We start from the raw sequence: 15477 nt of genomic DNA on the forward strand, positions 1-15477 counted from the left end.
GGGTGGGTGGGGGAACAGAGGTGGGGGGAGGGGTATGGGAATCTTTCGGGATAGCATTTGAAATGTAAATAAAGAAAATAATAATAATAAAAAAAATGTAAATAAAAAAAAAAAAAAAAGAGTACTTTAAAAATCTTTGGAATGGTTGGACTTTTTTTCTTTAATGATGCTGTCTAAAAATGAGGGGGAGGCTTCAGATTTGCTTGCAGCGATAAACTTTCATGGGAACGCCACCACACCTGTGTGCCTGTGCCTTGTCACAGCTGCTTTGAACTATGGTGGTAGAGTAGGTGAAACAGACCAGATAGCCCTCCACATATAAAATATACACCACCCAGCTCTTGGCAGAAGCAGTTTACAGACCCCAGGAGTAGGGGAATGAAAGGCTTGGTGTCTGCTGTTATCTGAAGTAAAAACTGTAAAATATACATGCACAGTAAAATAATTATAAAGCAAACACCTGGGTACCCTAGCACTTGGGCAGAGAGATGAAGCATTGTCCCTAAGCAGCTCTGTGTCTCAAAAGCCCTTCCCAGAGTCAGGACTTTGCAGAAATATTTTCCTTGCTGTTCTTTGTCGCATGCACTACTACCTAAACGATGTAATTAAGTTTTGTTTGCTTTAAAGTGGCTATTATAATAAAGCCATCCTGAGCGAGCGCTCATTTTGGTGTTTTTCATAATCAAGTTTGGGAAGCTTCTGTGTGTGGCTTTGGCCCTGTCCCCACCTTTTTAGAGTGTCATTCATTACGTCATTCAGACAAAGTTCACTGGTTCATTTCACCATCAGCAGGTAATTTGGTCATTTCTAGTTTGGGACAATTGTGGCTAATGCTGTTATGGACATTTTGCATCTGAGATATCCTTGACTTCAGACTCTTGGCAGAGGAGTGGCATTGCTGGGACATGGGATCTACATGCCACCAACTCGCTCTCCTATTGCCAGACTGTTCTCCTGGGGGTTGGAACAAGTCCCACCCACAGCAGCTGGTGTTTAGGGAAACTGAGGATTTCCTTCATCCTGTCACGTGCTTGTTCTCTGAACTCAAGGAACCCAACGAGGTACCAGGCCATCGTGTGGCTCCTCTTAAAGTCATCTTAAGTCCTAACAAGGTGGCGAGCAAGTCAGCTCTGTACAAAGGCTTTTTGGAAAGAACATTTCCTTTTGATTTTAAGACAGGGTCTAAACTATGCAGCTCAGGATGGCCCCAAACTCACAACCATAACTTTTCTTCCTGAGTGTTTGTTTGGACTGCAGACAGGTGCCAGCCCTCTCTGCTGATATGGTGACTCTTATTAAGTTCCTGTGCTTGGCTAGTAGGCTGGTGGGTGTCAAACCATACAGATCACCATCCCTGATGCCATGGGTATTGATCAGTGGTTCTCAACCTTCCTAACGCTATGGCCCTCTAATACCGTTCGTGTTGTAGTGATCCACCAACCATAAAAGTACTTCATTGCTACTTCATAGCTGTAATCTTGCTGCTGTTATGAATCATAAATGTCTGATATGCAGGGTATCACCCCAGAGGCTGAGAGCTACTGGCATAGAGGAGGTACAGTAGAGCAAGGTTCTAGGTAGCCTCCTGAGAACAGGACACCAGGGCAGCAACCACTGTCCCCACAGGGCACCAGGGATTCTGACCCTGATCCTTGGTGCTGTATCCTTCTCCCTTCAAAGGGTTTTTATGAAAATGGAGTTGAAAACCCACCGCTCCCACCACCAGCACGCTGAAAGCCCTGCACCTGGGATAGCAAGCACCAGAGGCATTGCTGAGGCATGATGTAGCACTCCACTAAAAAAAAAAAAAAAAAAAAAAAGCACAAATACCCACCCCCCGCCCCCAAACACATTTAACCAGTTTGTGAAGTGGATTAATAGAATAACCAATAAAACATGTATAAAAGCTTTAATTAAATGTGATGAAATAAAACTTCATGTTTTATTTATGGACACTCCCAACATGTAAAGGATTCAGGGAGACATTCATTTTTACTGCCATTTCGTCCTCATATCTATAATTAAATCCAGGCTTCAGTTCTGGCCCAAAGCGATGCGGCATTTTAAAGCTGGCCTTGGACACCCCTTCCTCCCCATCTGCTTTTAATTATAATCACCATCCCCAATACAGAGGAGGTTGGTGACAGAAGAGAACAGAACAATAAGACAAACAAACAAACAACGCTGGTTACCATTGTGTTTTAAGCTGACGCGCTGAAGGAGCGCCTCAGGCAGGAGGGGCAGACTCTATTTCCAGTTTTATTCTGTGCCAAGTATACAATCCCTTCATTTTACTTTTGACATAAAAAAAAAAGGACTTCATGAAACAAGACAAAATAACTTATGATTATATGAAACATAACTGTGACAAATCGTAAAACTATACATATTAATAGAAAAAAGTGTACCTAATTCCTTAAAAGATTTACGACAATAAGCACCACATGTGCCCCTACCGTCAAACTGGCCCCATATCCAGTATGATATACGAAGCTCATTTCTCTACATGAGTGTATAGAACAACGTACAAGGGCCTATGTGATTTATGGAAAACAGATTTCCACTTTTTTCCCCCCCAAAGTGCTTTATGTCAGCAACATCACAGAGGACACTTCTCTGTACAAAATAAATCTCTTCATTTGAACACAGGCCATTTTCTCCAATGAGTTTGGTTTTCTCTGTCTCTGTTACTTTATCCACAGCAATAACATCATTGATCTAAACAGTCAAATCAAATCAAACACCAAATAATAAAACTGAACATTGTCAATACTTCCAGGCAATAGAGAGATGGGAAGGGGGCCTGAGCTCTGGGACAGGGAGACAGGTTAGCCCCGTTCTAAGCTTGCATTAGTGAACTAGTACATTTGGCAGATGGTCACTTGAGGACACTGAACGTAATCAACACTCTTGTCAGGAGACTTTTGGCTGAGGTCTACCAAATACCTTGTTTTCCACTTAAGAATTCCCTGGGTCATGTGGTGGAGACCAATGTAAAGGACCATATCTCACAGGCCCAGGGAATATTTAAATGGCACTTATGTGCCGATCAGAGAGTAAATTACAAGTGACACTTTGAAGTAGTTCCTTTAGGGAGTTATGACAATGGATGAGGGCTATGTCTCTAGTCATACTGACCTTTTTTATTACTATGGAATAAAATAATTGTCTTCGGGTTGTATGTGTTTTCAGGAGCACTAGTCTTTATTGTTTGTGATTTTGTTTTTAAAGCAGAATGACAATTTCCATTTGGATGTTTATGAAAATGGCTACCCATCAGGACTAGAAGGGTCTAGGAATGGACGGGAATAATTATGTTTTCAAGCTCTGCTTTCATTGTTTCAAAATACAGATGAAACTTTGAGCCAAGAACACATTCATGCTGAGGAGAAATTCTGGAACCTAACACTCTGAAGGAGCCAGTATATGTCATGACTCTAGGCCCTGTCCCCAGACCAGTGGCTACCGGGAATATCCTGCAGGGCCTTTGAGGGGCTACATGGGACCTAGCTCTGCTCATGCCTTCTGATAGCAAGAACGTCCCTCTGGGGTAGGTCTGACCTAGTAAGAAGGCCCTGATGACACAGTTTCTCCAAGGATCCCTCCTACTTAGTTGACCCAGAAAAGCAATGTCACATGGAAGGCCACCATGAGTCCAGAGCCTGGCTCCCAGGCCTCATGCCTCCACTACAGGGAGAGATGTCACACATGGTCTGTGCTTCCATTCCTTGCTATGACTTCTCTTTCCTATACACATCCATAAGGCAGAGTAGAAAAGATTGGTTGTAAGACCATGGTGCCTCTCATCTGTTCAGGAGCTCTGGAAGGGTGGTAGTTTCTAGCAGCTTGAGAGCTTACTGCTGAGGAAGCCTGATAGGGTTCCTTCCTTAAAGCTCAGAAGAAGAAAGAATTTGAAGTCTTGTGGCTTAGAAGCTTGCAAGATAGTACCCCCCCCCCAAGAATATGGCCTCTTTGGCAACACCAGACCAACTAATGTGCTGTTAGAGAAAGAGAGAGAGAGAGAGAGAGAGAGAGAGAGAGAGAGAGAGAGAGAGAGAACGAACCCATACTTGGTTCTTCATCTCCCCATTCAGTATACAGTATACAGTGCCATCTTGGAAGGAAGCAAGACACGCAGTGGATCTCTTCTGATGTGGGGCCAGGCTCACAGGCCTGCCCATGAGGATACAGTCTCAGGACCCACATCTGACACTGAGCTGTTTAACTGTTGCATTGAAAGTGATACTGAGCCCAGTTTCATGAAGAATTTTGCTTTAGTTCTATTTAAATCAACTTTTTTTAAAGAGAAAAAAATTCTACAATGGGAATAAACCAGGATGTTGGAACTGACCAGGTGAAGTGCAGTCTGGCCTGTTTGTGTACCCTTTCCCTAAGGACACGGGGCCTTTTAAAGTGTTTTTCTAAAAATGTCACTAGAAAATGATGTCTTATTTAGGCTCATCATAGTTTTAGGCTCTGTGAAAAATTCTAGGCCTTCAAAGCCGAGTTCCAAAACCCTGCCTCCTCAGAACCTTCCCGAGAGTTGATCAAATGTGGTGGATCGTCAGCGCGTCTGACCAGTCAGGAAAAGGGAGAGAGTGTGTATGCACAGGGAGTGGAGCCAGAGAGAAGACAGGCAGATGACAGGATCACCTCAGGGAACTGGGCAGAAACACACAGAGGACACAGGGGACAAGAGGTGCGCCGAGTTTGGCTTTCTGGACAAACCCACACATGTGACTCAATGTGTCCCCTGTTTTGTCCCAGGCAGAACAACGGAGCAAAGGCCATGCATGAACCCTTCAAATGAAAAGGTTTCCAAGATGGAACCACTGAGCCATCATACAGGAGAGGTATTTTTCTTGAGACAGGGCTTTGCCATCTAGCCCTGGCTGGACTGGAACGCACTGTGTAGACCAGAGTAGCTTCAAACTCAGAGTACCTTAAGAGGGCTGGGGTTCTAGGTGTATACCCCATACGCAGCATATGAGGATTCTTGCAATAATCCTGGACTCAGGTGAGAATGTGAGTGTGTGTGTGTGTGTGTGTGTGTGTGTGTGTGTGTGTGTGTGTTAACTATTCTGTTTCCCTCAGATAACCTCTACTAAACTGCAAAACGGCTAAACTCTTGCTATAGCTGTGGTAAAATACATGTACCCAGGGCTGATTAAAATGGTAATGACTTCTATCAAAAGAATAAACCTTTAAATATTTTTCCTTTAAAAGTAGATGTAAATATCAAGTCTTTAAAGTTCAAAACCAAAGAAGGTTACTGAATATAAAACCTTATTTTGCCATTGGAGAAGCAACTGAAAAGTAACTAGTTAGCGCGGGCTATGTAAGACACATGGTAAAGCCAGAGTTTGAGAGAGTCCAAGGCATAGCGTGCTTAAGACATGGATTTCCTCCACCGTTCACGGCTGTGCATCACTTTTGCCACAAGAGAAAGCATGGGCAAGACAGTACACTTTGCCCTGGGGCCTAGGTTGTTCTCTGAGTCTTTAGCAAGGGTCATCCCGTTCTTGTGCATATTCATTGGTGTCTTTTGAGAGCTGACGGTCTGGAAGTAACAGGTATCCTTAAAATGAGACTCTAAATTCCCTTTGAAAAGAAATACCTGCTGGTAACCTGGCCCAGCAAATTGAGAAGCTGGAAGAGGTGCAAACACTTCTGAAGGCCAGGTCTGACCCTCCAGTCGGGCCTTCCACAGTCCTAGTGACTGTACTGGCTCCATGGATTTGGTTGACATTCTTTACACGGCTTGTGAGAGTATGAAAATAAGAGGTGACAAGTTACTCAAAGGTCCCAAGAGCGCAGGAGAAGCACGGGAACTTTCAGCCTTCGGTATACACAGAGGAGAGCTGGCTGGGACAGCGGTCCACAGCGCTGAGCTGCAAGAACGTGGGGTCTTCAGGGCCACTGCGAAGAGATTCCCCAAAGAGGCTTGAGGAAGCTGAAGGCAAATCGTACACTGGAAGAGAAAGAATGCAGGCAGTCAGTCCCGGCACCCTGTGGCCTCAGAGGCTGGCCAGGGCATCCCTGCCACTTACAGGACGCTGGTGGGAGCGAAGGAGGAAGGAACCGTGGCTTAGGCCTTCTAGGCGTGTCCTTGGGGAACAGAACCGGAGGAGAGGCTAGCTTGCATGGAGTGGGCTAAAGTGTGTGCCTTAACACGAAGTATGCCCTTCGCAGATCTAAAGTGTTTTAGGGAGGGATGAAGATGGCCTGAAAAAGGGGATGACAGCAGAGGTATGGGGGAGAATGGGGTTCACAGACCGTAAAGGAAGGAAAGAACATCCCCGGAGAAGGACTCAGAGAAGGCAAAGGAGGGTCACGTGGGATCAGAGAGCGAGCTTACGCCAGGGTAAGGGTAAATATGTAGGGAAGAAATGTGCCGAGAGCATGGAGAACCTGACTAGGAAGGCATGTGAGCCTCAGTGCCATGCCAGGGAAGGAAGCTTGAGGGCTGATGAGACTGCACACCATTACCATAGTGTAGCAAGAACGTGGCCCAACTCATCACCTGGGTTAGCAATGCCCAAGGGAAGAATGAGAAGGGAGCAAGGCAAAGATGGGAAGCATCTCGGGGGCAGTTCAGGAGGATTCCATACTGTCCCTGCCAGACGCAAGAAAAGCAGCCCGTGTCTCGTCTCGTTGGCTGTGCCACAGACACCCACCTGTGATGCCTGAGTGTGTTGAGAATGCTCTGTGGAAAACATCAAAACCGGCTTGACCCATGGACGTGGGGACCAGGCAGTCCTCAAAGGAAGGCACCATACTGCAGGAGTTGCTGGGTGGCACAGTTCTTTGGGAATCAGGATAATGCGGGGGGCAGAATGTCTGCAGCTGGCCATAAAATCCTGAAAATATAAACATGATACTGAGCGATTTCAGGGCAGAAACCATTCCTACCCAGGGAGAAAGCCACTGAGTCTGACAATTTGTCAAAATGCCTTTGCATCTTAGAGTATATGAGAAGTCTTCCATCTAGGTGTGTTCAAGGCTTGCTGGCTTCTGACCATTTTTGGAAGAAATGCTCTCATCTTAGCCCTTCCCACTAGGATGCACATGCATCTTAACTTCCTTTATCTTGCATTTTGGTCCATCCTCATGTTTGACAAAGCCCCATCGAATGCCCTCAGTCATCCCCACCATAAATACAAACAAACAAAGCCCAACATAGACCCATCTATCCATATTTGTGACACTTTCCAATCTCCAATAGGTAGTTTTCAATAGGTTCATAGCCAGCCACATCTGGACGTACTGGAACCTATTTTACTATTACTGCTGCTGCTCCTTGCAGAAAAAGGGGAAACTGGAAGGCAATAAATGGAATGATAAAGACATGAGGAGAGACGTTACAGTCCTTGAAAAATCCCACCAACCTTGTGAAAAGCGTGCTTCAGCTCTCCCCGTCATGACTGCTCTCAGCCAACGGTGTTTTTCTTGCATTCCCACGTGCTCCTCCCACGTGATCATCTCTACATCCTCCCTGACTCCGTACCTCTCCCCTTTCTCTCTTTGCTGCATGACAGTGTGTACCAATGGATTATTTCCTGAGCGTGTGATATGCTTTTTAAAAATGTAATAATGCAATCTTCTCTCCACACTCCACTGACGGGGGCCCCCAGGGCTCTGTTGCTTTCCGAAGCTGCTTAGCCTTGTGTGCTTCCTCAGCTGTGAAGTGTGAATGGCACTGTCTGCACGGGGCTACTGCACTGACTGTGTCACTGGATAAGGAAGCTCGTGAGTGATGTTTTAAAGCGCTACAGAAATGTCAGGAATTATGTCATATTATGATCCTGTTTTTAATGAGGAAGACGAGGAGATTGGTAGAGGAAGCGCCTTACAGTTCCTTCTAGAGACACTAGCTGGTAGAGAATGTAGAGCCAGTTCACATGACTTTGGAAGCCTGGTGTCTTCCACCATTAGAGGAATCTTTTCTTAAGACTAGAAAGCTTCTATGGAGACTCTCACAGAGGAAAGGTGTGCTCTCTGGTTCTTCTTAGCCCACTTTAAACCATGGGACTTGGGTCCATAGGCCCTGGTGTAGATTCACTCTTCTCTGAAGATTCACTCTTCTCTGCTCATCTGGAGCCTGAAGCTAGCCAAAGCTTGTTTGCCCCGGGCAGCTCTATAGCTGCTGCAAATATTATTTAAAATGTGCTCAATTGCTGCCCATTAAGACCCAGACCCCATCCTCTAGGAGCTTATGATAAAAGACAGAGACAAAAATGCATATTTACACTCAGGGCACACTCACACTAAAGTATGGCCCTTTACAATTGTATATTATATACAGAATCTAAAGAAAATATTCACGTGAGGTTTGGGGAACGGTAACATTATCCCAGCTTAGACTAAGACCATGTCTATGGAAATTCCACATCTAAGCAGAGAGGAACACAGGTAGTGACTTCTTTTTTGACTCCCAGTGGCTTTTGCATGCTTTTAAACAAGACAGGCAGAGACCCGAACAGATTATTCTAAAACAACTGACTGAAGTCAAGGAAGTCAACCTTTAAGCTAACCAAGAAAAAGACATTAAAAGTAACAGTAACATTTCATAGTCTATGTACTCTACTCCTTGGAAAGTCTTCCCCTTGGGACTGAAGTGTGACTGGAGAGGAAAGTGCCCTGCATAATCCTGTAGACACGGGGAAAGGTAGATTCCATTTTCCAGATCCTCAGGCAAGCACCTGACTAGAAGTAAGTGCACCCATGGGTTTAATCTCTTGGACCAAGAAGTAATCCTGAAAGACTTTGCTGAAATACATGTTTTGCCAAGACAGTCATTACAACATGAACAATGACAACACCAGAGGCCAAATGGCCAAGCATCAGAGAGTGGCAGAGCACAGAACACTGTACCACCCTGGTGGCAGAGCTGAGCAGCCCTTGAGACAGTGCACACCAGGCATCCTAACATTACCAGCCAATGCTGCCTCTTTCTGAAAAGGCAAGAAACAGACGTGAGTATGTTATGAAAGATCTGCTTGTGAAAGTCTAAACATAGGCTAGAGATAGAAAAACACTTTATCTTTGGTTGTCTTTTTTGTTCTATTTATGCCCAGATGTGAATAGTGGTTAAAAACTGCCTGGGTTCAAATCCTCATAGAAATAGATACCATCTGCATAGTCTTGGTCTATGTGTCTTAACATGTAAAATAAGTGTTAATGGTAGTGACAACATCATACTGAGTTATTATAAAAGTTACAGGAGTTAACATTTATATAGCATATAATTATGTTCTCTATACTTTAATAATATAATTGTGTATGTATTTGCAAAATAGATAAAATTGTAAGTGAAATCACTTTGCCATGAAAATATAGTTCTTAAACATAAGATACATTTGGTTATGGAAAGTTAAATTTTCAAAAAGGCAAGGTGTCCTTAACAAACAAATATAAGAATGAATGTAGCCACAGGCAGTAAATGCTAGCATGGAATTAAGACTGAATTATTGTAATTTTAAAAGCATATTGCAAACTGAAGAAAATGGAACATTATGGGTTCGTTGTTCCTAGAGACTGAATGAACTAACGTGTACTATGACTTCTCTGTTCCCCTCAGTGGGACTCTGAACAAGTCTAAGAGGTTTGAAAGAACCAGAAATTGGATCTGTCTGTTTGGGTCATCCCTTTGACAGATCTTGAGTCTGGGTCCCTCTAGACAAGCACATGAAAAAGTACCACAGGTACATCAAGAAGAAATAATTACCATGGTCTATTGGAATGTAATGTCTCCTTACTGAGTACAACAGACATTTGCTCTCTATAGCCCCATGCTAGCTCTGTTCAAATTTGTCACCCATAAATCCCCTTGTATTACTCCTTAGTGTAACATTACCCTTCCAGGCAGAGAAGACATTTGTCACTGAGCTCCCATGGCTCTCCAAAGAGGAACATCAATCACTCAGGTGCAACGACAGAGACACTCACTGGCCTTTACGAAAACTAAGTCACTCTTTTTCCTATCTCCCTTCTTGTTTCTGAGAGGAAGCAGAAATGTCATATGCTCCTATCTGTATTCTGGTATTGTGATGTGTATAAGTTTAAAAGGTTTGTGATACAGCAAAATGTCCCCAGTGATAATTCCACGTAGGATTCTGGGCTTTATCTCCCACTTGGGACCTAAGGAAGGAGAGAGCAAAGAAGACTCTGCCTCCTGTCTGGGGACTTGAGAACCTATCAAAACCCAGAATGTCCCTACAAACATGTTTAACTACTATAATAGCTCACCCAGGAAAGGAGGCGCCCCTTTATTAACGGTGCCTCACCCCCTTCAGAAACGTCAAATACATTGCTGTGGGTGGTTGTGGTCAGTCAACTCGAAGAGTTGTAACAAGTTCTCTTCCCAGGGGCTACTTCCATAAAACTAACAAGATTTAAAAAATATTTCCATTAGGATCTCGCCACACATAGAAACCTAGGAACAGCCTAACTCACGTTCTAATGAATGCTTCCTGTACTCCAGTGCATGGGTTTCAAACAGCAAATTTGGAAAGACTTCAACTTCTCAGAACCAAAGCAAAGTGAGGCACGACGTTAGCACATTCTGTGAGTATGACACCTAGGCGTGATGGCAAGGTCAGCCAATCAGTCAGTTAGTCAGTCAGTCAGTCAATCAGTCAGTTAGTCATGCTAATCAAGTGCTGGGTCAGGTACTGCTGGAGAGACCAAAGAAACAGAAGATAGTAGCTGTCCTTGTGGACTGAAAGCAAGAAACCAACATAAGCTGACAAGAACCGCTAGCTCTCACAGGTACTTAACAAACACCACCCTTCCTTTTTACAAGTCACTTTAACTTCCATGAATGGGAAGGGCAGATGTAGAATTCGTCTTTTACCCATATTGAAACTTCTAAAAGATCAAGGAGATTCCTCCCTTACCCTAGTCTCAATTTTGGCAAGTTTATTTTTTCTTTTTATAGAAAGATTTGGGGCTAATTGTAATAGCAATGTAGGCTGGTATAAACAATGAATGAATTATCTTTATTTACATAGTTGACAAGTGGCCAAATATATGCCTTCACAACTTTTAATTATATACACACACATACATATACACATAAACACACACACACACACACACACACGCACACACACAAGAGTGAGTTAGAGGTATGGGATACACACACACACACACATATGAAAACATCATAGTGAAATTGATTAATTTGCAAGATGTCTAAAATTAATATATGTTTACACACCACACACACACACACTGTCCTATTTTATTGCCTGTCAATTTCTGCATCACTACAATCTGTTCCTAAAAGTATACTTTGTCCAATGAAGTAAGGGATTTCTGGGGCAGTGCTGCCCAACAGGACCTTCCATGGGGATGGTAGTGTTTGTCTGCACTGTCCAACATTGTAGTTACATGTAGTTATCAAGCTTTCGAACTGTAGGAGGCCAACTTCTACTGAGTTTTAGTTAATTCACACTTAAACAGTCACACATGGTTCCCAGTACTATACAAGGCAGGGTAACTCTAGATCAATCCAGATTCCCAGCTTAACCAGCCATGTTTCAGCAATGTTCCCAATTAAATTCTTGAAAAGAAAGAAAGAAAAATACAACACAGAGTCATCTAAGGGTTGAAATAAAAACCAGATAAATTATTTTAGTCTCTTGGCCTTTGAGATAGTAAGCATATTATACTGTTACATCTAGTTGTTTATTATGTATTTCTCATGTCAGTCTTGTGGAAAGGAACCAAAGCATAAATACATAAGTAAACAATAGTCACTCTGCTCCCTTCACTCAGGAAGTGAAGTACTACAACAGGCTAAAGTACCAGGGTGCTCACCTTCCTATAGAGACCCTTCCATTCTGGAAAGCCATAGCAGCAGAGGGCAATCTGTGTGACATCGTTTGTGTGCAGGACACTCTGGACTCACCACACCATGCACACAGGAATGGGAACACCACAGGTAGGCATCTAGTCTTTGAACCACATGATGGTGAAACCGCTACAGAGAAGGCTCCACCTAGCTATGCGCAGGTGTGGATAAAGAGTCACACAGGAAGTGTATACCTGGCAAAGGTACCAAGTCATGTCAGCCATACACTGTATTTGTTTGCATACAGGTTGGCTAAACAAAGTTCCTGTGCTCCCCGATCATGATGCCAGGAACAGCCAGGAACGGTGTTGGCTAGTTCAGACAAATGTTCTCATTTACAAACAGAGAGGAGGATAGTTGTGTGCCTCAACTTCATAACAGAAATAAAAGGGTGAATGAGACATGGCTCTCTACTCTGCACTGTACCCAATAGGAAGAACGAACAGCTAAACATAATGTTCTGACATGGTCCCTTTGTCTGACCTTTCCCAGGTCTAAGCAGAGGTTCTTCTCAGCTCTCCTGAGGTTCAGTCCCAGTGAAGACAGACCCTCCTGCCAACGGTGCTGAGCAGCAGTGCCTGGATGGAAGATTCAGCAATGCAATGCCTTGATGAAGCCCCTGGGTTTTCAGTATTTTTTTTATTATTATTATTAGGACCCCTTATTTAGATTGATTGATTGACTGTGACTATAATTTTGTGGAGTACTTTAGGAAGTGCAGAATTTTGTCCTTAGTTCTATGATCATTGCATACGTAGGATGGAGGTGAGCCCAAGTGATAGGCTGTGGGAGGAGTCCTTTCAGAGTCCCAGAGGCAGGCGAACACAGAGGAAACACACACCTCAACTCTGCTTGGCATTTTGGATTTTTTTGTCCATCACTCCAAGGGCTCTTTGTAGATTTCCCTGGAGATCTCTGACTGTCTGCCCTTGAGAAGTATTCAAAAGTCTCCTACCAGCCAAGTCTTAGGAAAGAAAAGGGATTTACCTGAGAACCACCTTTATTTCCCACAAAATTTTACTGTCAATCTAAAACTGCCTCGAGAAACAATCTCAAAAAATGATAAATGCATGCATTTCTATTATTAGCTCTCCTTCACATACTTTTCTCCAAACAAAACAAAACAAAACAAAAAACCAAAACAAAACCATGTTCCGTGAAAACAGGGATCTCATCCAATTTGTCACTGTTCACAGAACAATTCTACAGCAAGTGCTGTACAGTAGTAGGACATTTGTGTGATAGGACCTCTGTGTTACTTTAACTGTGGGGCAATGGATGGAGCTTCACCATCCATTTCTCCTAAAATCATTGCACTAACAGATACTTGGCAGCCCTCACCTCTGCACATGAGGGAGCTTCATCTTCGTGGTTACCCAACTACTGTGCAGTCTTCAATTTCACTCAGCACTGGACTACAGAGTCAGACAGAACAGGGGAAGAAGGCTTGCTGTACCCAGAGATGTTGAGCACAGGAGAGACAAAAATGGCCACTGAAAAAAAAGAAGGCCCGCCCCTCTATGCACTCTGGAGATGAGGAGCATCCTTCAGTTAAGTGGGTCCTCCCTGGTGGGTCCTACTCAAGGTCACTAATAGCAGATTAGGAATCTCCACATGAATGCATGGTAAAAACATGCTCTAGCTACTTTTCTATTTCTGGGATAAACAGCATAAACAAAAAGCAATATGGAGAGGAAAGGGCTTATTTTATCTTCTCTCAGGTAAGAGGTCATCACTTAGGAAGGCAGGGCTGGAACTCAAGGCAGGGACTGAAGTGGAGACCATACAGGACCACTGCTTCCTTGCTTGCTCACTCTGGCTTGCTTGGCTACTTTCCTTTCTATAATCTAGGGCCACTGACCCAGGGATAGCACCACCGACAGTAGACTGGGGCCTCCTCCATCACTTAGCAATCAATGAAGAAAATGCACCACTGGTCATTCAGAGGCAGGGGATCCCTCAATTGACTTTCCTCTTTCTGGGTGTCTCAAGTTTGTGTCAGGTTAACAATAACTACCACAGGTCATCTCTGAACATACAAGTTTTGATGGAAAACAAGAGAAAGGGATGAGAGGACAAGACAGACAGACAGACAGGCAGGCAGACAGAGTATGTCCACATTATGGCTATGATTCTCTTAGGAAGCAAGACCTTCCTTCGTTGAATACCTTTACATTACAGAGGCCAAGGAGAAGAGGGGATATTAATGGGCAAGCAGCCTGTAAAACAGCATCAGTTTATAGTTTGGAGGCAATGCATTATTATACTGATTCCATGCACTCCAGTTTTGCTCAGAGAGTAGCCTGGGAGAACTAAACATTCACCTTTTGTCCAATACCTTACTATCAAGACACCCTAAAGACCCCTTCACACACCACCACTTGGTGCTTCTTCTCTGGGTCTAGGTAGCTGAGACACATGGCATGGCAGCAGAGGATGGCCTAAGAATTTATAACTCATATCTGGTTCATCTGATACCATGTGAATAAAATAGGAAACTCTTCCAACTATACTAGTACTTCTAAATAGCCAGACATTTGGAATTATTTATTAGTCTAGCCTTACCTTAATGCAAATCAGCAACTGAACTGAAATAGGCATTATATAACAGTCTACTAAGTGCAGGCAGTTCTCTCTAAGTCAGGTCTCTCAATGGTAGCTCCTACTTACAGAAATTTCAAAAGAATAGTTTGTTTAGTGCTATACCAGCCACTTGAACAACTGCTCTAAGGAAGCCAAGGGTCTAGTATTTGTTGGTTCAGAGCCAAGCACTGACCTAGGGGTTTTACATTGACATATGACCACTGTGTTTCAGACAATTTGTATTGTCCCCAGCTTACTGAAAAAAAAAATAGCCACATTAGAGTAATTCAAGCAAACCTTCAGAGTCACCAAGTTTCAGAACTAAGATTCTAATTTTGGCCTAGCTGCTGATGTAGTTCATGGAAAATGTTGGCGCCTGAGCACAGACCACATCTGCCCATGGTTTTCAGGCTCCCTCTCCTAAGGCCCATGAGCACCGTTGACTTAGGTGGCACACAGACCTTCAGCAGTACAAGAGAAGGTGGCAAAGAATGAAGGGTTAATCAATTTGATTCTCTCTTTCCACAAAGGCCATTCTGGCTTTCTGTAGCACTTAGGCCATGCTATACGTATGGAACCACTCAGGACAGAAAGGGAGGAGGATGGAAACTGTTGGGCACAGATGATGAACCCTTTTGCCTTGGATGGGGGCAGGGGAGTATGTCTCTCAGAGGACCCCTGGAGAATGAGGCCAGAGCTTCTCAAAGTGGATGCCAGAAGCACTAACTACACCTGGGCATAACTCCCATGCTCCTGGGCTCTAAGGAAGACCCAGGGAAGCAGGGCTGCTGGATAAGGGAGTGGAACCCAGTGCTTAACGAGAGGTATCTTACACATCATCTGGAAAGCTCTAAGACAAGCATGAAATGATTTTTTTCAAAACATTTAAGATCACAACAATCTCAAGGGCCTGGGTTCCTTGAAATGGGAAAAGAGAGTTCTCCAGGAGCCATCTTCTCTCCTTGAGCCAGGGCGTGTCTACTGCTGGACCTTGCCAGGAGCCATCTTCGCTCCTTGAGCCAGGGCGTGTCTACTGC

The 15477-nt window shown here is 43.9% G+C and overlaps 1 protein-coding gene across 3 annotated transcripts in view; it reads right to left on the reverse strand.

The window, feature by feature from the left end:
• Window positions 1-1922: 1922 nt before the first annotated feature.
• Window positions 1923-15477, reverse strand: part of Glis3 (GLIS family zinc finger 3) — a 417582-nt gene continuing 404027 nt past the window's right edge. For all 3 annotated transcript variants that reach the window (XM_021205791.2, XM_021205781.2, XM_029537780.1), the window contains 2 exons: window positions 6678-6860; window positions 1923-5971 (listed from right to left, as the gene is read on the reverse strand). In XM_021205791.2, the coding sequence (XP_021061450.1) occupies window positions 5835-5971; window positions 6678-6860 (320 nt within the window). In that variant the 3' untranslated portion in view covers window positions 1923-5834. The remainder of the gene's footprint in view (window positions 5972-6677; window positions 6861-15477) is intronic.

This window comes from Mus pahari, chromosome 1 (assembly GCF_900095145.1).
Source record: "Mus pahari chromosome 1, PAHARI_EIJ_v1.1, whole genome shotgun sequence".
NCBI classification, from domain to species: domain Eukaryota; kingdom Metazoa; phylum Chordata; class Mammalia; order Rodentia; family Muridae; genus Mus; species Mus pahari.